The sequence below is a fragment of the Geotrypetes seraphini genome, chromosome 2 (assembly GCF_902459505.1).
Source record: "Geotrypetes seraphini chromosome 2, aGeoSer1.1, whole genome shotgun sequence".
Classification (NCBI taxonomy): domain Eukaryota; kingdom Metazoa; phylum Chordata; class Amphibia; order Gymnophiona; family Dermophiidae; genus Geotrypetes; species Geotrypetes seraphini.
In genome coordinates, this window is record NC_047085.1 from 122,131,315 (window position 1) to 122,158,883 (window position 27,569).

Consider the following 27,569-nt stretch of genomic DNA (forward strand, 5'->3'; position numbering starts at 1 on the left):
ACCAGCGGCGTGCAATCGCTGCACACGCCTGGCCCATCCTTGCCCAGAGTTGCAGCGGTGGTGGGGGATGATTAGATGGAGCGTGTTGAATGGTAGCAGCGAGTGTGGTGGCAGTGGGCAGGGGCAGACTGGGGGGGGTGGATGTAGCATATCGGGTGGCAGGGAGGAATCGGCAGGGGTAGATATAGTGTATCGGGTGGCAGGGAGGAATCGGCGGTGGCTTCAGTGGGGCGCAGGCAGGGAGAAATCCTGGGCAATGGTCAGCTCGTGTACCCCCAACAGGTAGCCTGTGTACCCCTAAGGTACATGTATTGCGGGTTGAGAAACACTGGTGTAATATATAGACCTCTTTTACAGAAGGAAGTGGACAGAGATTTAATAGTAAACATTCAGAATATATCTAAAAAAGGGGAAGTTTTACTAATAGGTGATTTTAACATAGGGAGATCCTGGAATCTCTACAAGGAGAATTGTTCCAGCAGTTGGTAATGGAACCCATGCGGGATGTGGTCATACTTGGCTTAGTACTTACAAATGGGGAAAGTGTTTCTGATGTTATAGTGGGTGATCATCTGGCATCCAGTGATCACTACAAGGTATGGTTTAATATTAAGATGGGAATAGAGAGGGCTCATTCAAAAGTAAAGGTTCTAGACTTTAAAAAACACTAACTTTGCTCGAATGGGGGATTATGCCTATGAATTGTTGTCTGGATAGGAACATCTAGAAGGAGTAGAAATGCAGTGGGCAAAACTGAAAGGAGTTATTGTAAGAGCAACAAATCTTTTTTTGTGAGGCAAGTAAAAGTAAGAGAAGAAGCTACTTTGGTTCTTAAAAGTAGTAGCTGAGAAGGTAAGGAATAAGAGGTTAGTTTTCATAAACTACAAAAGATTGTAGAAAGAGGAAGACAGGCAAAAATATCTGGAAAAGTTAAGAGAGGCTGGACGAGTAGTTAGGAAAGCAAAGATATAAATGGAAGAAAAAAATAGCTGACACAGTAAAACGGGAAGACAAGACATTTTTTTTTTAGATATATCAGTGATAGGAAGAAGTGCAAACGTGGCATTGTGAGACTCAAAAGTGAAGGGGAGGAATATGTAGAAGCTGATAAAGAAAAGGCTGAATTGCTTAACAAATATTCCTGTTCTGTGTTCATGGCTGAAGATTCGGGAGAGGGATCACAGAAGACAAATGCATATAAGGATGGTGGAATGGTAGACTTTGATAGATTTTCAGAGGGTTGTGTTCTTGAGGAACTAGCTAAAATAAAGGTAGACAAAGCAATGGGGCCAGATGGTGTACATTCAAGGGTGCTGAAGGAACTTAGGGAACTTCTGGGTAACTCCACTGCCTGACCAAAAGTAGTCTCACCTTTTTTCCATACTCTTTGCATTATCCATTCTATCTGTTCACTTCCTGATATAGGCTCCCTCCATATTTTGTTACACTCTCTGGTTTTCTCTAAACTTGATCAATAAGAATGGAATTTCAGTAGTCTTTCCAATTATCAGCTCCTCCAATTACAGTTAGTACAAAATATCACAGTAAAACTCCTTTACCGCTATTTGAAATTTGATCACGTAACCCCACTCTGGAAAGCTGAACATATTCTCCTGGTTGTATATCGTATTCCCTTCAACTACAATATTCTTTCCTTTTAGATTCAGTCATCTGGTCTCCCTTCTTTCTTGTTTAGTCTTTTGGTTCAATATTTCCCAAGAGAACCCTGCATTCCTCCCAGCAGCATCTGATAACTGTTCCTTCCTTCCGACAGTTATTTTGTGACATTCACAGACATTCATCCTTATCTGTTATGACCCTAACCTTATGGAACTCTTTCCCTTTTTATCACCATACTGAAAGTTATTTTTCAAGATTTAAAGCCCAATTAAAAGCCTATTATTTTACTCAAGCTTTTAATGGCTAGCTGCTCCTTCCCCATGATGGAATACCTACTATAAATATACCTAAACTTATCCTTATGTTTTGTCCACCCCCCCCATCCCCCTTGGACCCTCAAAGTTATTTTAATTTTCCCATATTAGTTTTTCCCAAGTGTTTCTGTTAGTCTTGCAACATTTTTGTCTTTTGCAATTTTTGCCTTCCTCCTTTTATGCTTTTATTGTAAACAACATAGATTGTATTTTTTTTTTTTTTTTTTGTATTTGCAGAATATCAAATAAACAAAACTGAACTGAATATCTGTGGTTAGATGCAAAAACATTATTTAACCGGCCAGGAGCCGTTCCTGGCCGGTTAAATAGATTTGAATATTTCCCAGTGTGACTTTTGGGAAAATGTGTAGAACATTAAACTTAAGGACCAACAGAGTAAATTCAGAACCTGGATGTTCTTTTCATGTTTACATTTCTTTAAAAAATGGATTTAAAGAATAAAAAAAGCAATTAAAAGTCTAGATAATGTTGTTCTTGTTGTTGGCTTTTCTCTGGAAAGGCGCCCAGAGGACTAACAAATTAAAGTTAAGACTTCATTTTCACACTGTACATCATAACTCAAAACAGAACTAAACAGATGGTAGGGAGGAGTTAGATGACTGCATGTTTTTGCTTTTGTTTCTTGCCAGGAGTTAAAGTCAGAGTCAGATTTAAGATTGTGACATTTGAAGGCATAGGGCTGATGGGGAGAGGAGTTAGTGATCTCAGGCAGGTCACTTAATCCTCCCTCCATTGCCCCGGGTACAAACTTAGGGACCCTTTTAATGGTACTGAAGTGTGGTAATGCTGGACTTAACGTGTTTTAACACAGTATTTAAATGCATGGCAAAGCCAAAGCTATTGCTGCATCAAAAAGGTACATATCTAGTCATTTTTATTGCATTGCCTGCCTCACAAAAAACAGATATTCCCATTAGCATGCAGTACTTGCTGAGAGTTAATGCAGGACTACTTACTTCCTGCTCTTTAGGAGACAGTAAGTGGTTCCACGTTAATTCTGTGATAGTGCTTGATAGTATAATGCACTTGCTAGCTAAAACTTTCACACCTGCTCGACACCCATGCCATGCCTCTTGACAGAAAAATCCAGTAATGCTTAGTTTAATATGTGGTAACAGGCAAACCACCACAATACTCCTTTAGTAGCCTGCATCAGGGTGTTAATCATTCACTAAATATTTAACGCAGTTTTTAAATACCCCATATAATGCAAGCCATGCACACTCAGAGACATACCTACTGTACATAAGAGCATAAGAGCTGCCATGCTGGGATATACCTCAGGTCCATTAAATGCAGTATCTTGTTTTCAACAGCGGTCAACCCAGGTCATAAGTACCTGGCAAGATCCCAAAAGAGTAAAACAGATTTTATACTGCTTATCCTAGGAATAAACAGTAGATTTCCCACCATCCATCTTAATAATGGCTTATGGACTTCTCTTTTAGGAAGTTTGCCAAACCTTTATTAAACCCTGCTATGCTAACTGCTTTCACCACATTCTCTGGCAATGAATTCTAGAGTTTAATTCATGTTGAGTGAAGAAATATTTTCTCCTATTTATTTAAAATTTGCTACTTAGCAGCTTCAATACATGCCCACTAGTCCTATTATTTTTGGAAAGAATAAACAAGTGAGTCACATCTACCTGTTCCACTTTACTCAGTATTTTATAAACCTCTATCATATCTCTCCTGAGCCATCTCTTCTCCAGGCTGAAGAGCCTTAGCCGCTTTAGTTTTTACTCATAGGGAAGTCATCCCCCAACAAAACTCCTCCATACCCATCAGGGAATCTATAAGAACCATCATATGCTGGGATTGTATATCCTAAGATCTGAAGTGGTTTAGACCTTATAGACATAGACTCATATAGTCATAAAGCTACCATTATAAACCTTCAGACAAATCTAGCAGCATCAAACTAAAATACTCAAAAAGTACTGAAATATGAAAACAAGTGGTCAGATTCAGTTTCCATCTTTAATCTTGGACAAGTGTTGCAATGAACGTATGGAATGAGTGAGAGTCCACCAGCACATGGAATAGTTTCAAGTTTATTTAAAATTTGATAAAATCGCTATTTCAGAATTTCAACGTGATGTACAATAAAATAGGGGAGACAAACAATTTATCAGGGAAACGCTGACTTACTTCAGAGGACAGGAAAGTAATGGGAGGAGCTACAATCAAAATAGGAAAGAGAATGAAGAAGAGGAGCAAAAGAAGAGAAAAACTTAAAAAAATTTGATGTGCAAACAAGAAAGCAATTGGCTAAAACACAAATATAGTGAGAAATGCAGAAATTTACTTCAGCAACCATATACAGTACTCCCCTGAAATTCATTTGCGTTCCATTCCAGGAACCCCCATAAATTTTGAAAAACTGTGAATGCGGTTTTTCGCCTGCCAAAAGGCAGGGGAGGCAGGAGAGGGCAGCTGGAGCACCGGCAGCTGAAGAAAATCATTTGTGGTCTTCTCCGACCGCCTCTTCCTGTAGTAAAGTTGGGCTACACCAATTAGGAGCTGCTTTGACACGCAGCTCCTAATTGGTGTTGCCCGACTTCACTACAGGAAGAGGTGGTCGGAGCAGACCACGATTCGCAAACTGCAAATTCGCAGAGGAACACTGTATAATATAAATCAAAATCTAACATGTTTTGTTAAGGAGAAGTGAATTTTAACCTAAAGATGCACAAAATAGTGGACTTTGAACAAGATTGTCACAGCCAACATTTAAAAAAATAGTAAAACATACAAATTCAGATTTTATAGCACTGAACTAAAAATGGTCATATATATCATCACTTGGTAAGAGGTGCTGATGCATTAATGACAAATAGAACTATATGACCTCTCCAGTCTGCCCTAACTCCTAAGCTCTACACAGTGGTTTAGTGAGGGAGGTTGTCTTCAGGGGAGGTGCCATGCGCCTCCCCCCAAAATACTTGGGTTTCCTCCCCCAATTCCTCATTGCTTGGGCATCCTCCTGCCTCCCGCGTACCTTTTGAAATGTTCACCAGTGCAAGCATCATCTTCTACCCGCTGTTCACACTGGCATCAGCTCCATTCTGACATCACATCCTGGTCACGCAACCAGGACGTGATGTCAGAAAGGAGCTGACACCAGCACAAGCTACAAGTAAAAGATGCTGCTTGAGTTGACAAACTTTTAAAGAGGCATGCGGGGAGGGCGGAGAGGAGGAGATGCACTGTTGCTGGTGCTCCCCTCCCCCGCACACACAAAAATGGCACCCTGGGCAGTCTGCTCCCCTTACTATGCCACTGGCTCTACAATCCCTTTCTCTCCTTCAGAGATACAGAATATTTCTATGAAGAGAGATGCAATAAGAGAGCAGGTCTCATCCACTGGAAGCTATGTTAAAATTGTCATGCCGGAAATAAAAACAAAACACAGAATTGTGGAAAATGAAGTTCTAATCATCTGGATCATTCTTACTTGCCAAGATAAATAAAAAAAAAGCTTGATGAAAAAAAAATCAGCCACTGGGGTAAAGGAGAAAATTCTAATAATTGTGCTATCAGTAGAAGTACCAGTACCAACTATTTTGTGCTACCTGTAGACAAAGAGAAAATCTTCAAGTATCAATGCAGAGACCAATAGAATAGTGGAAAGACAAATAAATTGTCTCAATTGTATTTGGTGCCTTCAGTCTGATTTTTAAGTGCCTTGAATGTTGCCTCTGCATATTATATCAGATTAATTCAAGAAGGAGGCTCTCTTTGGAAGAATGCACATAAGATGAGAATTACCTGTGACTTATAAGAGTCGGGTTCATTCTGTCAAGATATGAGACGCTACCCTAGGAGAGAAAAGCCAGTACAGAATTCCAAATTTTGTTTAAACATACCTGTTGGTTTACAGGAAAGTTCCGGTTGATTTTTTTAATCTGTTGAAATAATTAAGACATTTTATCAATAATCTATTCCTGGTTAAGAAGCTGTAACAGTACATTTAACAGCATATGGTTGAAGGACAAAATCAAAATCAACAAAAAACTGCAGAAAAAAATGTGAAGCAAAAAACAAAAACAAAACTGCAGTGTAATGTAGAAGGGGCAGGATTTTAGTGAAAAATCATAAAAACATATATAGCATACATAAAAATATGGTTTTGAAGAGACGCTTCTTTCTCAGGGGTCCCGGATGATGGAACGTGGATTATCAAAACACCAGATAAGATAAAAGCAAAACAAAATTGAATGGAACAATCGCATAAATCTCCACAGTGCAGCGTTTGCAATTGTTCCATTCGATTTTGTTTTGCCTTTATCTTATCTGTTTTTTTGATAATCTACTTTGTCTTATCTGAGGAAGAAGTGTTTCTTCAAAACACGGACCGTGTCGGGTCCGGTCCACAAGAATAGTAGACTATATATTTATGTATGCTATATATGCTTTTATGATTTTTATTAAAATCCTGCCCCTTCTACATTACACTACAATTTTGTTTTTGATTTTTGAAGGACAAAATCACAATCGGTTTGGCTGGAATATAAGGCATGTTTTATCATACTTAGGAGCCCTTTTACTGAAGTGCAGTAAAATATGGGCTAACGCATGATACGATGGGATTTTACTGTGTGTTAAAACCCAGATTTACTGTGGCATTGTTTTATGCTTTTTTTTGTTTTGTTTTGTTATTTGCAGGTTGTGTGCTAAGGTTCCCATAGCGTGCGATACCTGCAGAAAGTGAATTCAGGAGCCCCTACCCGCCTCTTTTTTAGAAGGCGGTAAGTGCTCCTGCCTCAACCCTGAATTAGTCAATTAGTGCTCTTTCACTGGTTAATGCTTCCATGCCCATTCTTCACCCATGACACCCATCCTTCCAAAAACATTTGAAAAATATCAGTAACACATGGGTTAGCACATGCAAGCGGGCAAAATACCACAAAACACTATAATGAGTTTCTGCTACAGTTTGCACATGCTAACCACTCATTAAGGGCATAAAACTCTGCATCCTGCCCATGCCTTATTCCGATTCTGCTTATATATACTACTACTATCCATTCAGTTGTGTCTGACCTTTGGATACCTATAGGCCAGTCCTCGCCATGCTTCCTTGTTTTCCACGGCTTCTTTCAATTGCTTGATGTTCATTCCCGTGTCATTCTTGAAAGGGGACAACTTCAAAACAAATGCTAGGAAGTTTTTCATCACCCAGCGTGTGGTGGACACCTGGAATGCGCTTCCAGAGGCCATGATAGGACAGAGTACGGTATTGGGGTTCAAAAAGGGATTGGACAATTTTCTGTTGGAAAAAGGGATAGAGGGGTATAGATAGAGGATAACTGCACAGGTCTTGGACCTATTGGGCCCACTGCATGAGCGGACTGCTGGGCACGATGGACCTAAGGTCTGACCCAGTGGAGGCACTTCTTATGTTTTATGTATCCAGCCAAAGGGCCATTCCGAGTAGCACCTCCTTTTCTAATGAATTCGCTTATGTAAACACCCACTCTCAAATTACATGCTATGGATGACATTCAGATATTTATAGTATATCTGTAGACATTATAGAATGTTTGTAGACATACATGTACACATATTTTTGCATATATGCCAATATTATAATGGTTTACATGTGTATCTGGAACCAGTGGTATAGTTAGAGGCCCTTTTCTGGGGGTCTCAGGAGTTGACTGAATGGGCCTACATATTTCTGTGCCACCCCCCACCCCCATGCTGCTACTTTAAAATACTTTGCCTAGTGGGAATGCCCAAGCCCTGTAAGCAAAAGAGGAATTTTTCTATAGCTCCCCCATCCTAAATGAGTAGTGGGGATGCTGGTGGCACATATCCAGTGTCTGATATTCACACTTTCCTGCACATGCATAAAGAACATACACGAAAAGGAGGGGTTCTGGCATCAGCGGCCAGAAGTGTACTGCCAACTTTTCCACTGTTCAAACAGCATTGAGTAAGCTCTGGTGGGGGGGCTGAACCCACTGTGAAACAGCCTGGGCTCCTCTGTGGCATCTAAATGAAGGCACCTTCTTTATAAAATTGTCATCAATATTTGTTTCCTTCACTTGGTCCCGTTAGGGTTGCCAGATTTTCCAAGCGGAAAATCTGGACTCCTAGCCCTGTCCCCAGGCCGGCCCAGCTCTGCCCATCCCTGCCCTATAATGCCCTAATCCCACCCCAAGTCCTGCCCTAGAAACGCCCCCTGCTGCCTACTTTTGTCAGGCAGGAAGTCCGCGTGTGCGCGGATGCCACACGATGACATTGCATGCAATGTACGCGTGCATGCAATATCATCACGTGGCGTCCACTCATGTGTGGACTTCCTCCCTGCCCGATGTGATTCGAGGAGGCTTTTCAAAACCTGGACAAAGTTCTTGGGCTTGAATAGTCATCCGGACCCCTGGACATGTCCTCAAAAGGAGGACACATTCGGGGAAATCTGGACGTCCGGTAACCCTTGTCCTGATATGACCACATCGTTATATCTGACAGCCCCAAACATTTAGAATCTTGACATGCCCCTGGTTTTCATATGCTTTAACCCTGCCCTGCCCCTAGGCTAGCCCTTGACCTTAAAGACAGACTTTTTTTAGCAACAGGTCCTTAGCGAGTGCTGTACTATAGAATTTGTGTTCTTTGACCAACAGATAATCCAGAACAGGAACCTAACAGGCCTCTAATCTGCAAAAAATGGAAATGCCCAAATATATTTTGGTACTGACTGAGACATTCCTGCTGCAGTGTCATCTAGAACAGTGTTTTTCAACCTTTTTACACCTATGGACCGACAGAAATAAAAAAATTATTCTGTGGACCAGTTTCGGTCCGTGGACCGGCGGTTGAAGAACACTGGGCTAAGTCGTGTGCCAGACCCCGCCCATCTCTATCCAATGTCCACCCCAGACCCCGCCCCCATAATAGTACTAATTGCACCTTGCACATCCCTTGCCTCATCTGGAAGCCTTCCCTCTGACGTTGCAACCTCAGAGAGAAGGCTTCCGGTTCAGGCGCAGGATGCCCGTAGGAGCCACTGCCCGTGGCTTTGTGCATTGAATCAGTTAGGAAGAGGGAGCTGGCTCAAAGATAATGCCGCATCGATCGCACCATGGACCGGCGGTTGAAGAACACTGTTTTGGGCCTAATGCACTTGCTGGCCCTGTGGACCTGCAGGAAATTTCTGTGGACCGGCACTGGTCCATGGACCGGTGGTTGAAGAACACTGATATAGAAGTTGGGAGATGGACTCATATGGGAGGAAGTCTTACGTAACCTGGTGCTTTCTAACGAGGAGAGTGTTTCCGATGTTTTTAGTGGGTGATCATCTAGCATCTGGTGATTGCCAGATAGTGTGGTTCAGTATTAGGAGATAATAATAATTTTATTTTTGTATACTGCCACACCACATAGTTCTAGGCGGTTCACATATAGAACTGTGCAATTAGTGACTAAAATACAATTGACTTAAAAATACATTAAAATCAGATTAAGATAAACATTTTAAAATATCAGTATACAATTTACCAATCAAAATTGAAACTTTAATTTATAAATTTAACAAACAACTCAGTTTTAAGCAGTTTTCTAAAAAACATACAAGAAGGAGCCTGAGAAATAATGGTATATAACCATGAATTCATTTTGCCTGCCTGAAATGCAAATAGTTTGTCAAAAAATCTCTTATATTGGCAGGATTTTATGGTTGGATAAAAAAACAAATAATATCCTCGAGTGATCCTGTTTGGTTTATATAAGTGGTCTCAAACTCGCAGCCCGGGGAATCACATGTGGCCCGCCAGGTACTATTTTGAGGCCCTCAGTATGTTTATCATAATCACAAAAGTAAAATAAAAGTTTCTTGATTACATGTCTCTTTAGCTATAAATTACAATATTATTATCAAGATGTAGCCAAAAGAAAAGATTTATAAACTATAGAGTTTTACCTCATGTAAAATTGTCATTTCTTTAATAAGACATTAACTGTTTTTTTTCTGAGGCCCTCCAAGTGCCTACAAATCCAAAATGTGGCCCTGCAAAGGGTTTGAGTTTGAGACCACTGGTTTATATCATTCAAAACATGAAGACAAGTAAACAGGGGCCAGACCAAATAAGATCTTAAAACAAATACAACCAAACTTGAACATTGAAAAGGTTCATACCTCAAGGAGATATTTTAAGAACAACATCTGTTTCTTAGGACAGTACATAAATGGTAAAAGAGGTTGTTTTAGTCTCAACAGAAATAGTTAAAGAGTTAAGGAAAAAAGCTTTCATAAACTGTAAGAGATCACAGAAAGAGGAAAATATACAACGGGAAGGTATATTCATTTGAAAGTTTTTCCAACAAATTGTATGTTTTCTACCTGAGATAAGGGAAAAACAAAACTTTTCGACTTTTATCTTTGTCATCGTCATAATACTTTTCTGCTACAGTGGCAAAATAATGCTCAAAATTTAGGAAGTTTGTTGGTTGGGCTGAGAACTTTTCAGCAACTCTTCGTATATGAAATTATCTTTAAATTAAACAAATAATGAAAATGTTGAGCCACCAGGCCCGTTGACTGATTCCACAAAGGCTTCACAAATGACTTATCTCCTCTTTTGGAGTTTGGATGGATCCTCTGCACCAGACAGAGTAACTCGCAATATGCTGTGGAACTCCACCGGCAGCCTAAAAATCAAGGCCCTAGCTTCATTTTGGGTCTTGTTAGAGTTCTGGGTATCACGATGCATGCATACAAACTCATACACAAGGTTACCATATTACTCCAAAAAAAGGATGATGGATTGAGACATCCAGATTTTACTTCCATTGAAAGCAATTGAAGTAAAACCTGGAAGTCTCAATCTGTCCTCCTTTTTCTGGAGCCATACGGTAACCATACTCATACATGTGCCAGAGCTTTAAATTGTAGGCCACAGAAAGGCCATTGTCCTTCCCGTGCCTGACCTTACTTCCAAATGTAACTCTGGCTGCAGATGACATTAAAATTCCATACAAATTCTTGCTTATTAATTCGAACAGAGAAAAAAAAAAAAAAAGAAAGAAAACTTATATGAGCCCTATTTAAGCATACATTTTCTTGATACTGGTTGTTAACAATTTTGCCCTAAGCTACAAAACCAGTTGTTAACTAAGCCATCAATATTTATAAGGTTCATATAAAATGTATTTCATGTCGTTATTGCATTTTTATGATGCCTTTCTTCTTGGTGATGAAATCTGAGCCTTTGAGCATAGAAAGCATGATTAGAGTATTTAGGGGAGAGCAATCAGTCATCACTTCAAGAATGCTTATTTATGTTTATAATGGAAAAAAATTGGCAGCAAATTAATTTTGTGCTTTTCTGAAAGCTAATGGATTAATTATTACTATTAAGTACTAAACAAGTCAACCAGCTCATAGTTTATAATTTATATTCTGCCTTTAAACAAGGCAGATTACAACCAAACATACACAAGTAAAAAAAAAAGTCAAAAAATATTAAACTTGCCAATTCATATAAAACTATTAGTAGATATTATGCTCAGTCATGGAGGCAATAACAGGGGAGGACCTCAACACTACTGCTTCACCGCCCAATCATCACATATTTAAGAAACTTGTGTAAGTAGTACGGTTGTTTGAATTTCTAACACCATATGCTACTCATTTGCAATGATTGGGTGGTGAGGCAGTAGTGTTGGGGTTCTCCCCTGTTATTGCCTCCATTACTCTGAGCATATCTACTAACAGTTGAAGTATCCTTGAAACAGTACATTTTGAATATGATTAAGAGTGATTACTTCATTGGATTTAGGACACTTTTTCTAATCACTCAACTCTAGGAAGTTCTGAGTCCTTTGCCCCCCATCTGTGTTTATTTGACTGAATTCATATAAAACAGCAAACCATACAGAAAACTGCAGGGATGATGTACAAGATACCAAGACTTTAATCTGAATTACTAAACAGTTTGTATCCGAAAGATGTAGTCCACTTTGGTTTATAAACCAGGACCTGACACTGTCTGTGTTTCGAAAAATACCTCTTCCTCAGGGGTCCTAAAGGATATTATAACCATATTCTAGTGAACCATTTGGTATACAACTAGAAAAAAGTATGGATTCGACTTTCTGTTCACAAAATCGTACTTTTATCCAAATGGTTCATTAGAATGTGGTTTTAATATTCTGTAGGACTCCTGAAAAAGAGGTGTTTTTCGAAACACAGACTGTGTCGGGTCCTGGTTTATAACCCAAAGTGGACTAAATCTTTCGGATACAAACTGTTTAGTAATTCAGATTAAAGACTTGGTATCTTGTACATCATCCCTGCAGTTTTCTGTTTGGTTTGCTGTTTGACATACGTATTACTGCAGTTTTGTTTGATTTTTTTGCTTATGTTTGCAATTCATATAAAAGACATCAACTATCATACTTCATCTTACAAAATAGATGACGCTTTAACAATTTTTTAAAATTTACACAAATCTTTTTGTTGATTGATGTATTCTGGCAGCCTGTTCCCCTCATCAGGTCCTACACATAGGAATGTACTAGATCTCATGGTCTGTAGAATTCCTATGAGCGCTGGAGCAGTTACCGCGCTAAAACTCATGCTATGCGTTCATAAAAGAAGGGGATAATTTCTTATGTGTTGGAATAATCAAATTACAATGTGTAGCACAGCACAATAGTCGAGAGGGCACATAGGGTGTTACACAATACTGTAGGTATTTTGGGGATAAATGATGTACACTTAGATAAACCAACAATAACAGCTTATACTTCACTCTGGTCAGTCAATACAATGAGATGAAATATCATGAAATTAATTTTTAAACACATGCAAAAAGCTATTTTTTATTAATTATTTTTGAAAGGAAGGGATATTGTATCTTGTAAATATGGCACATTTCATTTTCCCAACATCAAAGGTGATACTGACTTGTTCCTAGTAAATAAGAGTCATTAGTGGCAAATGAGGTACTGAATTTTATAGGTATTACTGTTATCTAATATCTATAACTGTAGGTTTTTATGTAGTATGTTTCATTATTATTCTCACCAACACCATCTCTTTTTACATTTGTAAATTTATCCTGCAGATTAAGCATTATTCTATATAAATCACATTAAACATTTTTATCCTTCCTTTATTAATAGACTACCAGTGATTGCTCAGCATGCCTGCATCATTACAAAGAAAGAGTAATGCTATTTTGTCAGTCTGGAATTCTTAAGGACCGTCCAGTCAATTAATAAAATAAGAAAATCTGCAATATTGTCTGCTAATCATAGTTGCTTTTCATGAACAAATGTGGCATATTCAATTCTTGCATAGATGTTAACAGAAAGAATTCCATCTACTTTCAAAATCAACAACACAATAATGCTAAGATCACAATGAATCATGATTCAATAAAGGATGTTCTAGAGCTTTTTAGCTTTCTCAATAGCCAGAGCTATTTAAAATTTGTGCAGATCAAATTTCTCTATAAGGCGGCAGCAGTTAGGCCAGCAAATTTCCAGCTACTTAAAATAGCCCATTGTTTTATTGAAATAAAATGTTAGGTTGATTGTTAGTATCTAAAGGAACAGTCTTTCAAGCTGGTGGACTGGTAGCACATTATTAACTGAAGAAAATATACGATGATTTTGATATTGTTTTATACATAAAGAGGGGGTGCTGACAAGTTCTCAGCCCAACCAACCAACTTCCTAAATTTTGAGCGTCATTTTGCCACTGTAGCTGAAAAAACATTTCCTTATTTCTTTAGGTGCCAATTTGCAGAAACAAAATTCTCTGTTTTAACATTGAACCATATCCACATTATTATTTTCTTGGTTGGGCTGAAAACTTTTCAGCGCCCCCTTGTAGTAGTAGGGCAATAATAGAGCAAATGGCTCAAGTTCCCTACAGCTGGATTACAAGACAAGCATTTTGGGGTAGCAGAATACATTTTTATTGTGAGGAGAGGGGTTAAACAAACAAGCCTCCATCCCTGACCCACCATGTTACTTGTGCTAAAAAGAAGAAAAGGTTAATGGAGCCATGTCCTCAATGGACTACCCCATTCCACTGCCAGAGAAACATTTATTCATCTAATTTCTTAGCTCCTTTCTTGAACAATTTGACAGATGATCATTATTATGGTAAATTACATTACATTAGTATTTATGGATCGCTAATATGCCTCAGAAGAAGTTCAATGTGATTTACAATTTGGAAGAGTCTGGCCATATTCAAAGATTACATTACTTCATTAGGGTTCATAACACAGACAGCTTGGTTTGTGTCCATATAGGCATATGGTTTGGAGAGAAGATTGGCTATATCCAGTGTTGCAGTCTTGATATTATGGGTGTCACTTTCTCGGTTTGTAGGGAGATTGGTCATCTTTCAAGATAGGAAAGGTGATTTGGATCTTCTTTGGTTTCTGGTGGTCATAGCCTGTTGTTGTTTGGGGGGGAGGAAAGAGAAGTATGGGTGTGCAGTCTGGAAATGTGTGTTTCATATTTTGCCCTGTATTGTTTATGGGAAATTTTGTTCTTTTTCTTTTCTTTCTTTGTATTGAAGTGTGTGTTTAATATTACTTTTAACATACTCGACTACTGTAATATCATCTATCTGGGGTCTTTCAAAAAAAACCATCCAAAGACTCCGAATCATCCAAAATTCAGCAATACAACTGATATATGGGCTACAAAAATGGGAACACTTATCCCCCTACTACCCAAAACTCCACTGGCTACCCTTGGAAGCAAGAGTACAGTTCAAGTTTGCCTGTCTCTGTTTCAAATCCATCCTTGGTTCGGCCCCCTCATACTTGGTTCTCCATTTTATCCTAGACCGCCCTTCCAGACCCACACGTAAAACCCACCTGTTCAGCCACCCATCTCTAAAGGGCTGCCACTACAAAAGATTCCTGAATAGAACCTGCCTTCCAAGCAGGTCAACTCAACGATTGGCTGGGCAATATTATCTCGCACTCCTCATCCTACCTTAACTTCAGGAAATTATTAAAAACTAACCTATTTAACTGATTTATAGCCAACTCCCCTATCCCCTATGACTGTACCAATATCCGCTGACGGTCTAGTCCTTCTTATATTATATTATATGCGCTGATTGTCCAGCCCTCTCAATTGTATCTTCTTTTGCTGATTGTACCAATTTTCGCTGTTTGTCCAGCCTTCTTTATTGTAAACTGCCTCGAACTTCTACGGCTTTGGCGGTATATAAGAAAAAAATTATTATTATTATTATATATGCACTGCCTGTAGCAGGTAATTGCAACTATGGCCTTCTTTTACTAAGGTGCGCTAAGTGTTTTAGCGTGCACTAAATCAATGTGTACGCTAACCGCTAACGCGTCCATAGGATAACATGCACATGTTAGCATTTAGCGCGCGCTAATATTTACCGCACGCTAAAAAGCAGAGTGCACCGTTGCAAAAGGGGGTATGTCTAAGATAAGCTTCTCCAGTTCCCCCTGTATATTATGTGACACTTTCTAGTGGTTGCTGACTCTAGCATGCTAAGCTGCCTGCCTCTTTGTAATTTTCTGCTGCTCCCTCTCTGTCTGAGCAGTAGCTCGTTCTTTAAGATCAGCGACCGCATAGCTTGGCTTTTTACTTTTAGTATTGTTAATCTTTAAAAAGCCCAGCATTACTCTCAGCAAGTAACAGAATTTACCCCTCCTGGTTCCCTGAGGCAGAAAAGTACGCAGGTAGAGAATGGGTTTTTTAGCAAGAGCTACAATTCCGTACAAGTAACAAACTATAAGTTCATTTCCTTTTGTTTTAAAGTTCTGCATTAAAGATTAGCGTAAAGAATTGAGAGTCTATCTGGTAATGTTCTGGGACCGCAGTGCAGAAAAGATTTAACTGTGAAAAGCCTTAACATGGCAGTAGAAAGACTTAATCAGGGTAGGAACAGGCTTATGAACATTGCATAATGAAAGAAATTATAACCCTATATTTTCTACTGTTCTGAATTGTACAAAGGCCAGCATTCTGTATTTCTGAGGACTATTGCTAACCTACATAAGAAGGGTCTATACAGAAATAGACATTACTGAACATGTCTTTTTGCTGAGTCTAGTGATTTACTACTCGAGATAGCCCGTTCTAGGAGCTACCATGAACATTTAGGAGCAAATTCTATAAACGGAATCCCAATTGTAGGCGATGGTAGGTGTCCTACCACTATCTAACCAGCCAATTGGGATGCACGTTTAAAAAAACAACACCCCCCCTCCCCCCCCAGTCAGGCAGCCTACATTGTAGGTATTTTTGCAAACCTAGGGAGATACATAAGACCACCTAGGCTTGCCCAAGGCTAGGTGTGGGCATGGTTTTGCCCATAAGTGGCCTTAAGAAAGCTTAGGCGGCCCTAGGCGTCTCCCTAGGGCTGTGATAGGTGCCTAAAATGTAGGCCAGTAAAATTCTGGTCTACATTTCAAATAGACGCAACTGCTAAGCTGATTGCGGCAAGATATTTCATTTAAAAACGACCCAGCGCACCACTTCACAGAGGCCAGCCAGATCGAGCCGGCGTGGGAGCCCTGCTCCGCCCCCCCGATCCAGCCGGAGGACATATTTCATTTAAAAACGACCCAGCGCACCACTTCACAGAGGCCAGCCAGATCGGGCCGGCGTGGGAGCCCTGCTCCGCCCCCCCGATCCAGCCGGAGGACATATTTCATTTAAAAACGACCCAGCGCACCACTTCACAGAGGCCAGCCAGATCGGGCCGGCGTGGGAGCCCTGCTCCGCCCCCCCGATCCAGCCGGAGGACATATTTCATTTAAAAACGACCCAGCGCACCACTTCACAGAGGCCAGCCAGATCGGGCCGGCGTGGGAGCCCTGCTCCGCCCCCCCGATCCAGCCGGAGGACATATTTCATTTAAAAACGACCCAGCGCACCACTTCACAGAGGCCAGCCAGATCGGGCCGGCGTGGGAGCCCTGCTCCGCCCCCCCGATCCAGCCGGAGGACATATTTCATTTAAAAACGACCCAGCGACAACGGCGCGCCGCCGTTCGGCGTGCCGACGAAGGCGCACGACCTTAGTGAGCGCCTTCGTGGAGCACCTGAGAGGAGCACTTGCGGACCTTGGAACCGGGAACACCTACGCCCCAAAGACCACCCCACAGGACCTCCTGCCGACTTCCAACATAAGGTAAGGAGCGTGAGATCCCCGCTCCTCCCCCTCCTCCCAGCACGAAAAAACCAGCCACTCCCGATCCAGCCGGGACTCAAAGGGAGAACCATTCCTTCTACCTAACACTCCGAACCAGACATCAAAAATGAAGCTCTCCCTGCACACACACACACTAGCCACCCTTTTGATAATCCTCCTCATTTCTAGTTGGAAAGCAGCAGCAAACAACTTACCCACCACAACCACATCCTCCAGTACAACCAACTTCCAACTTCCCAACAGAAGAATACTCACATCAAGAAACTCGAACCACCACGCCAGCACTCAACACTGTTACCTGGAGAAGAAGATCAACACTTCCGAAAACAAAATCTCATCCATCTCCCACAACACTCATATACCCGGAAACAACTCACATTCCCCAGACTGACACGACCTCCCTTACATGTGCCTATGTAAACATCAGAGCACTAGGACCCAAAACAGAAAACATAAAAAATTGGATAAAAACAGAAAAACTTGACTGCCTATTCCTCACTGAAACCTGGTTAACCTCAGACACAGACCCTAGAATAAAAGAAGTATGCCCGCCGGGATACAAAATAACAGTAACCTGCAGAGAAAAAAAAAGAGGAGGAGGACTAGCAATAATATTCAAGAACTCCCTAACTCTAAACATACTTGAAAAAACATCCACTCCGCAAATGGATTTCCTAGCGTGTCATCTCACAAACCCAACACTAAAAAACTCACTAAACTGCTTGCTCTGCTACATAACACCAGGAAACTGGACCACAGTGAGACCTGAATTTGAAAACTTCATCTACCAAAACTCACTGACAGCAGAATATAACCTCATCCTAGGAGACCTAAACCTACACCTAGAAGACACAACCTCCACACCAGCAAATAACTGTCTATCCTTCCTCAATGCCTTATCCTTCCAGATCCTAAACCCACAAACCACCCATGAAAAAGGTCATCAACTGGACATTGCTGCATTCATGACTCACCAACCATCCAATCCAACAATCCAAACTCCTAACGGAACATGGTCCCCCATCCCTATGGTCAGACCACTACACATACAACTTCAACATCAACTGGACCAAGACCAAACACACACCTCAATCTAAAAAAACCACATATACCACACGCAAACATATTGACCCAACCATTTTTTGGTCAAATGTAGACGAAACTATCCAAGACTGCGACCCAAAAAACTTCATCTCCCACTGGAAAAATGTGTCCACCAACATCCTTGATGATCTGGCCCCCCTACAAACCAAAACCAGAATCAGCAGGAAATCAGACCTGATAATGAATTACTCCAACTCAAAAGACAGTGTAGAAGATTAGAAAGAAAATGGAGAAAAAAGAACCAAGATCAAACAAAAACCGACTGGAAAAAAATCAACAAACAATACAAAAATCTACTAAGGGATAAGAGGAAAAGCTACTATACTAATCTCATAGGCACGGAAACCCAAGATTCCAAAAAAATATTCCAAATCCTGAAAGAATTAACAGACACCAAACCATACACAACCACCACGAACACCCCTCCACCATCACCCACCCTCTTAGCAGAACACTTCAAGAACAAAATTACCAACACCAGAGCCACTCTCATCCTTAACCCATCCCACCAAAACACAATCACAATCCACCCTTCAGGAAAAGAGGCAACTGCAGCAGACAGAATTTGGACTCAATTCCCCAACATACAATGGTCAGAACTCAACAAATTCTACAAAAAACATTGAGAAAACATGACCACATCACTGAAGCCTTCATCAACTCACATTGGCTTCCAATCCAAGAAAGAATCCAATTCAAATTCTACTGCATATTATTTAAAACCCTACACGGAGACAGCCCATCATACTTGAACAATCGCATCATCCAAGCACCCACTACCAGACACAGAAAAACGCACTCCCCATTCATACCCCCCCCAATCAAGGAAGTAAAAAGAACAAAACTACACGACGGCCTCCTAGCCACTCAAGCCGCAAGGCTGGACAACCAGATCTCCAACCTTCTGATGACCACCCCAGACTATAGGACGTTCAGAAAAGAAATAAAAACCACACTTTTCAAGAAATTCCTGAAGCAGCAATAACATCACGACCTCTTAGTAACTCTAAAACTGACATCTGATCTACCCATCACTGCACTAATAATAACAAAAGAACAACCCGTTAAATGTTTAAAAGATCTACAACTTACCTCTCTAGCTAATCATTGTAACTCTGTTTTTTATTTAAATTAACCTTTTGTAATCCGCCTTGAACCGCAAGGTAATGGCGGAATAGAAATCCCTAATGTAATGTAATGTAATAATCTCCCTGCTGTGTTCAGTTTAGTGGCCATGGTAGGAACCCATCCCCCCGTGAAGTAAGCCAGCAGGAGTGATGCACACTCCTTCCTTCCGGAACCTCCAAACCTATCCCCCGAATGTCCACAGCAGGAGGACTGCCCATTTCCTCCTATCCCCACCCCCTGAGACATCCCCAGGCAGGAGGGATACCCACTTCCTCCTGCTGTTGGCCCCAGCATCCTCCAAACCCCTTCAAGATCCCCCTGGCATCCCACAAATGTCCCCATACCTTTCTGTGATGGCCGGCAAGAGGGATGCTAACCCCCTCCTGCTGGCAGGCCTGCCTCCACAGAAGGGTGAGCCTTCCCCTTCCTGGTGCATTCTGGGATGCACCAAGAAGGAGCCTAAGGCCCTGATTGCCCCAGGTGCTAATGTCTTTCCCATAGGAGTCTTAAGCCTCTCTCCCAGTGCATCCTGGGATGCACTGGGAGTGACCTGATTAGCCAGATTCTGATTAGCCAGATCCCTTAGGCCACTCCCAGCCCATTGTCTGATCCAGAGCATCATGTGGGCAGAAATGGAGTATGCCAAAAACTGCATAAGGTCATACAATGCATCAGCAACATAATCTGACTCAGCCACAAGAAGTCGAGGAGGAGGATCCACAGCCTCACACACTCGAAAGAGACAGACATGGTGACAAAAGATGCCAATGGAGCATCCTTTATTCGTAAAGCAGCTGCATCAGAAAGTCTCCAGAGGACAACATCCACATGGCGGTCCTGCATATCTTTAAGTACCACACCACCTTCACTGGGTAGAGATGTGCGCTTAGTCACCTGCGCAAACAAAGATTCTACTCTAGGATGACTCAAAAGCTGTTGGCACTCCTGTGCCAGAGGATAGAAGTGCCTAATAAAGAGGAAACCCATGTTTCTCATTCCACGTTTTCAAATTGAGTCAATTCACTCTAACTGTTATACAGAAAGCACTTTCACATTACATCAAAGTGTCTTGTAAGAGTAATTACTCAAAACCTTTCTTTTATATTCCATGCACTAGGGAGTTTTTCTAAAGCTTAAAAAACTGAAATTAACTAACCAGGAGAGGAACATCAGAGATTTAATTCAGGAAAATGGAACATGGGGTCTCTTATAGCACACAGCTATTTCAGAACCTTCTTCACCAATCTTGATCTGTTTTATCATTTGTTCCTACCCCCAGCCTCCCTAACCATCTAAATCATTTTTAATTAACTTTACAGTCCTGATTTTTTAGTTAAATAATTATAAAATGTTCCATAAAGAGTCACAGCAAAATATCCTAACATATGATGTTAATCCCAACTTGTGAAACTGCTCTTATCTGTTCCATAGAACTTCAGCGCTGTCAGAATTTTACTCCGGACACCAGAGCACAGCTAATATACTGTCCCTAATGGCTTTTCAGTTCTCAAACCTTCCTTGGGGAATTCCTCAGTACACACGTTTAAAGTGTCTCTCACGGCGTTACTATAACCTTCTTGTCTGTTGCCTGCTGGCCTACCGTAGAGACGCTTTAAACTGAGGAATCCCCCGAGGAAGGTTTGAAAACCAAAACACCATTAGGGACAGTATATTAGCTGTGCCCTAGTCCAGGTTGTTTAAAGCCCTTCCTATGGGAATTTTCATTAATGTAAAAATAGAAAAGCACAGGTTTAATGGCCATTGTAAATATGGCCTTTGTGTGCAGGAAAAACTTGTGCAAGAGCGCAATAAGGCCCATTTGTACTGCAGCTTAATAAAAGGACCTCTTTGTTTCTTTTAAATAAATATTTAAACATTTATGTGTTTATTCAGGTTCCTTTTGTCTAATATTAAACTTTATTTAAAGATTAAATACTTTTCAGCATGACATATGTGCAATAATTAGAGGACATCATGAGGAGGCAAAAACTTTTTCATATCATTGTACATTTACCAGGTCTTGATTATCCAGTTGTAATACATCCCTGCCACTAATTGTTCATTAATCCTCCATTAGCCTTTTGGAAAGCCATGTTTTTATTGATTAGCACATACTTGAATGACAGTCTCTGAGTCTGTTTTATTAATTGCAATACTTTTGGACTGTTATGATTATTTGAAGTGTTGTAAAGTATTTATTTTGCCTGGGTGGTTCAGAGACTCATCTAAACCTATCATCATTGTATGAAGAATGCATAGAAAATGAATCTAAGGCATATATCAAATTAATTTGGAAAGTTAGTCACACAACTAATTAATTTGCAAGCATCGGAGATTATAGTAAGTTAAAGCAGGAGAGAATTTAATTGGAAGACTACATATTATAATATTATGAGTAAATGCTTTGCTTTGAAAATGTATACCCATGGGTGTATTTTGTAATGAGCATATTCTGAGCAAAACTTTGCAGTAAGTGATCACTGTCTTACTTGAAAATCTCCAGAGCACTCCTTAGGGAAGTATTTGTTACTTCAATTAAACTGAACAAAACTGATGAAGATGAATAAAGAACTTTTACAATCAAATTTCAGCTTGAATGCTTCAAGTCTAATATGAACAAAGTATTCTTCATTTCATATTAAAACTAAATTACCTGATGCTTAGCATGTACCACATTTTTACAACAATTTCATAATTAAAACTTGCAATGTTACATTGGCGAAACAGGCCAATGGGGCACCACATAAATATAGGGCTGACTTTTATGCGGTTCTTTTTATGCAGTTATCCTGGCCAGTTAAATAGTGAATCAGCCTTTACCCAGCCAAGTGGTGACTGTTCCCCCAAATAGCCAGTTTTTACATAGTTGCTATCTGGTTATTTTCAGCAGCACTAACCGATCGAGCGTCTCTGAAAATGGCTGTTTAGCCCCAAACATGCAATATAATTGTCCTGGAGCTGGTTTTGGTTGGTTAAATCACTATGAATATTGACCCATGTGAGACTTAGGAGGGAATTCATCAATGTGTGCTACTTTTAAGATGGGCTATTTTAGCACAAGGTGTCATTGGATTAAAATGGGACCCTGTGCTACAATGGCACGACTTGTGGTAAATAACCTGTCTTAACAGTAGCACGCATTGATGAATTCCCCCCTTATTGGCCTTTCTGTACCTAAGAAACAGTGCATCCAAACTGATGATCCAAAGCCTTTCTCTGTTCAACAGCATCTTTTGCTTGCCTCCACCTTGGTATTTTCAATTTTTCCTATCCCATAACTTTATGGATGCTTGATAGTCGGCTAATGGATAGCAGAAGGTATTGTTTTCTCACATTTTGTTAAAACAATTTTGTGTTTGGAAATTTTATATTTTCAAATTATTTCCCTTTTGTTGTTTTCAACAGAAGTCATATGAATATTTTAGCAACAAAGCTGAAAAAACTCTACATCATATGTAATACTGTATGTAAGTTGCATGAAAAACAGCATCTATTCTTGAACATGCAGAAGCATATCCTGTACCAACAAAACAGCGAAGGTCCAAAATGTTGGTGTGTAATTTTAGTCATCAAATCACAAAAACTTGTGCGATGGACTCTACAGCCTGCCTCAGGAGCCTGGGGATGTGCTGCTACTGCGGCTGTAGTCCTTTTCCGCTGAACTGCAGCGGCTTCCTATACCGCCATGCCCCACCCGCACTCCGCCAATACAGCTGCTGCCAATGCAGCTGCCACTCTGCTCAACCTACCTGTAGTTAGCAGCACATCTCCAGGCTCCTGAGGCAGACTGTAGAGGCTGAAACATGTGCGTGTCACACCATCGCACAAGTTTTTGTGATTTGATAAATAAAATTACACACCAGCACTATTTTGGACCTTCGCTGTTGTTTGTTGGTTCTTGACTTTGCTGTGGAGGTCTTTCTCCTGGTTTTTATCTCGAAACATATCCCGTGACAGCTCCAATGCAATCTGAAATTATTCAGTTTGCTCTTAGCAATTTCTGTAATCTTAAACTTTAAAAATCTTTCAAAAGATAATCAATACACCCAAAATATTACTTGAAATGTTGTACAAACCTCCTTCCTAGGTTTACATTTATAAAGTATTCATTACTTAACATAACAAAATTTCTTATATACCGCAGCTTCCTTGCGGTTCTGTGTGGTTAACAAAAATTAAAATACAAGTATACATGGTATAAACACAATTAATTAATTAAAATATTTGCCAAATAGATCAGTCTTCATAAATATTCTAAATGCCAAATAAAAAGTAGAGATAGAAAGATACATACTAATTTATTTATCCCATAATGCTGCCTGATATGCTAAGATCTTACTAAGAAGCATTTATATATACATCCTTTTACAGAAGGAAGATCAAAGAGCCGAAGATCATGTAGATGTTTTCTATTGGCAAATATAAAATGATCCATGAGATAACTAGGTAATAACCCACTGAGAGCCTTGAAACAGATACAGATACAGCCAAACTTTTCATTTCTGAGAATTGTTTCTTCAGTGGTAGGGACTGTCTTTTATATGTTTCTGAACAATAATGCATGTGCCCTAGAGCTCTGTAGAAATTACATGTAGTAGCAGAACTAATATGCAAGATTAAGCATTGATCGTCTGTTACTGTTGACCAGAATTGCAAAGTCTTTTCCTATTAATATTTTCTTAAGTATTTGTTTTGCTTTCATGAGCACAAGTCACATCAAAATATGACAGGCATGACCTAGCATTTTTCAGGGATTCAAAGAACTGAACCATGTAATAGGAACAAGTAATATAGGTTAGAATGAATCATTCCAACCAAATGCAGCTCATGTTTCAAAATGATTCTGGCCTGCTTCACTGTATTTATGTGCTTACAAAAGGTTATATCTTTATTATAGCCTCTGCAGAATTCTACATTGAACTGATATACAGTATAATTAATGCAAAAAGTATTTACACAAAAAACAGTTACACTGGGTTTTAGAAAAAGAAGAATCATTGTGGTTAGTGCTTGGTGTGGGCATACAGAAAGTTTTAATTTAAGAATATAAGAGCATAAGTATCACCATACTGGGATATCAGGTCCGGTATCCGATTTTCAACCATAGCCAATCTAGGTCCAAGTACTTGGCAAGGTCTCGATAGAGAGATATCAAACACTGGATGGAAGGGGAGGGTAGAGAGGGATCAGGCACTGGATTGAAGGGAGAAGAGAGAGAGGGTGCAGATACTGGATTAAAGAGAGAGAGAGAGAGGTAGATGCTAGATGGAAGGAGGACAGAGGAGATCAGGCATTGGATGGAATGGGGAGATCAGGTGTTAGAGAGAGAAGAGAGGGAGGGGCAGATGCTGGAAAGGAGGGGGCACATGTTGGATGGGGAGAAAGAGGGGTGCAGATGTTGGGTGGAAGGGGGAGAAGAGGAGAGGGAACAGACACTGAATGGAAGGTGAAGAGAGACTGTGCAAGTCTATCCAGTACTGGCCTTAGTTCTTTAATTTACATCCTTCGTTGTCTAATTAGAGATCCTCTATGTTTATCCCACGCTTTTTTGAATTCCATCACTGTTTTCCTCTCCACCACTTTCTTCAGAAGGGCATTCCAGATATCTACCACCCTCTCCGTGAAAAACAATTTCCTAAGGATCCGACCAACTGTGCCTCGTATCGACCCATTTCATTATTGGGGGTTGATATCAAGCTTTTTACCCGAGTGTTGGTAGATAGATTGATGAGCTGGTTGCCCCAGCTGATCCATTTGGACCAGTTGGGATTTATAGCTGGCCACCAGATGGGGGATAATATCAGGTATGTGTTGAATTTGATGGAGAGAGCCTGGATTACTAAACAAGAGATGGTGCTTTTGGACACTGATGCAGAAAAGGACTTTGATAGGGTAGCCTGGCTGTTTATGTTCAAAGTTTTGGAAAGTGTAGGGTTTGGCTCCCGTTTGTGTAGATGGATTCAAATTTTGTACACTTCTCCACTGGTTGTATTAAGATCAATGGGGGTTACTCTAGTTCATTTGTTTTAGGTCGGGGAATAAGGCAGGGTTGCCCTCTCTCCTTGCTTCTGTTCACTTTGACTTTGGAACCCATACCATTGGGGGTATTAGTGTAGGGTCTTGGGTGTATAAATTATACTTGTTCGCAGATGATGTTCTGTTCACTCTGATGAATTTGGAGCAGACTCTGGCTGCAATGCTTTAAGAATTGCAAACTTATGGCAGGTTGTCTGGCTTTTGGGTCAATATGACTAAGTCTGAATTGTTGAATGTTTCCTTATCGAATGGGGTACAGCTAGGACTTCAGGGGGCATTTCTTTAAATGGGTATGAAAACTATGAGATATTTGGGGGGTTGCCAGGTTCAGATATGTTTGACCTCAATTATGATCCTTTGTTTCAGCACATTGGAAATGAATTGGAATCATGGGATAGGCTCTGTCTTGGATGGGGCGGATATAGGTGATAAAGATGATAGTGTTGCCTCAAGTTCTTTTTTTGTTTCAGATATTAGGTATATGGGTGGGCAGGTGCACACTGGATAGGTTACTGGCTCAAGTGTTTCAATTTATTTGGCGGGGAAAACAAGCTAGGATGGCTAGGAAGGTGTTATGTTTGGGTAAAAGTGAGGGGGGTTAGCAGTTCTGGATTTTAGGAAGTATTATCAGGCTGCTCAGATGCAGGCTCTCATTGAGTGGCAGGCTCAGTATTGTAAACTGTGGGTGGCTCTGCAGGAGGAGGGGGGCAGGGGTCCCTTTACTGCACTTGCCTTGGCTCCAGGGGGGGGAGATGTGGGCCTAGGAGTGGGGTGGCACATCTCAGAAAATGGCGTTGAAAGTCTGGGGGCAAACTAGGGCTTGGTTGATGGAAGGGCATAGGTATTCTTGGTACACACCCCTACGGTTCAATCCTGAGATTGTTCCAGGGCAGTTACCAGGGGTCTTTCGGAGTTGGGAGCAGAAGGGGCTGGTTTGTGTGGGGCAGTGTTATGATGGGGGCACTAAGCAGTTAGGGAATTTGGGGATCTGTAGCAGCAAAATGTTTTGGTTTTTTTTTGGAGGGGGGGGCCTCTTCCCCTATTTACAGGTCAAGCACTATATACTAGCTCTGGTTTACTGTGGGATCTTTCCCGGAGTAATACTGGTTTTGATCTCCTTTGGGGCCTAAGGCCTCTAAGGAGTTTATCTCCCATATTTATGGGTGTTTGAATGGTAGGCAAGGACTTAATCTGGGATATATGGAGGCTTTGGAATTGGATTTGGGTAGGCGGTTGACTGAGGCTGAAAGGCTGTACCTGTATACTGTATATGGGAGAGCATTCGCTCATTGGGGTTGGCAACTGTAATAGTTGAAATGGGTTTAAAGTGCTGTTTTGGTGGTACTACATCCTGGTTCAACTAAGTCATTTGACTGGGAAGGGTTCTAGACTGTGCTGGAGGGGTGTGGGATGGAGGGTACCTATATCCACATGTGGTAGGATTGTGAGGAAATGAGGGGGTTTGAGGTAAAAGTAGCTCAAATGCTTTTCCCAAATTTTGGGGATCCCATTGACTACGGTAGAACATGCACTACTGAACCTTGGAGAATGAAGAGGTCTGGTTTTGTAAGCTTGGGCTTACAGCTGCGAGAATGGTGGCAGCAGCTGCCTAGAAAACCTTGCCAGCTTGGAGTGGACTCGAGTTATTGATAAACTGGATGGCTGGTATGAAATGTATCGCTTGACATCCTATTTGAGGCACTGGATCGGTGCCTTTGATAACTGTGGAAAAAGATTTGAGAATGGCAAAGACATTACTCTTATTCCTAGTTGGGGATGTTTTATGCTTGGGTAGGTGGGGGTGGGGGGTTGTATCTATTGGTGTGTTTAGGAGGGGAAGGGGGAATCAGCATTATTTGGGAAAATGTTTTTTCCAGTATATTAGAGAACCCACAGTGTACTGGATCTTTGTTTGTAAGCTTTGGGTTGTTTCATCCTCTATAATAAAGCCCTAAGCACGCATGCACACTTACGATGCCGTGATCCTTGCTGCCGTAATGTGTGCTTCCGTGCTGCACATGCGCATTGCCTGCCTTCTGCCGCACATGCGCACTGCCTGCCTTCTTCCCCGATCTCCGATGCCGGCTGACTTTCTGTGCTGCTGGGACGCCTCTTCTCACCCCCGGACCAGCAAATGCAACAGCCGCGGTTTCATCTTGCAGCC

At 40.8% G+C, this 27,569-nt stretch overlaps 1 protein-coding gene across 10 annotated transcripts in view; it reads right to left on the minus strand.

Annotated features, from left to right (window-relative positions):
* Positions 1-27,569, minus strand: part of SNTG1 (syntrophin gamma 1) — a 1,000,749-nt gene that overhangs the window by 207,351 nt on the left and 765,829 nt on the right. For all 10 annotated transcript variants that reach the window (XM_033934198.1, XM_033934202.1, XM_033934200.1 and 7 more), the window contains one exon: positions 5,827-5,865. In XM_033934198.1, the coding sequence (XP_033790089.1) occupies positions 5,827-5,865 (39 nt within the window). The remainder of the gene's footprint in view (positions 1-5,826; positions 5,866-27,569) is intronic.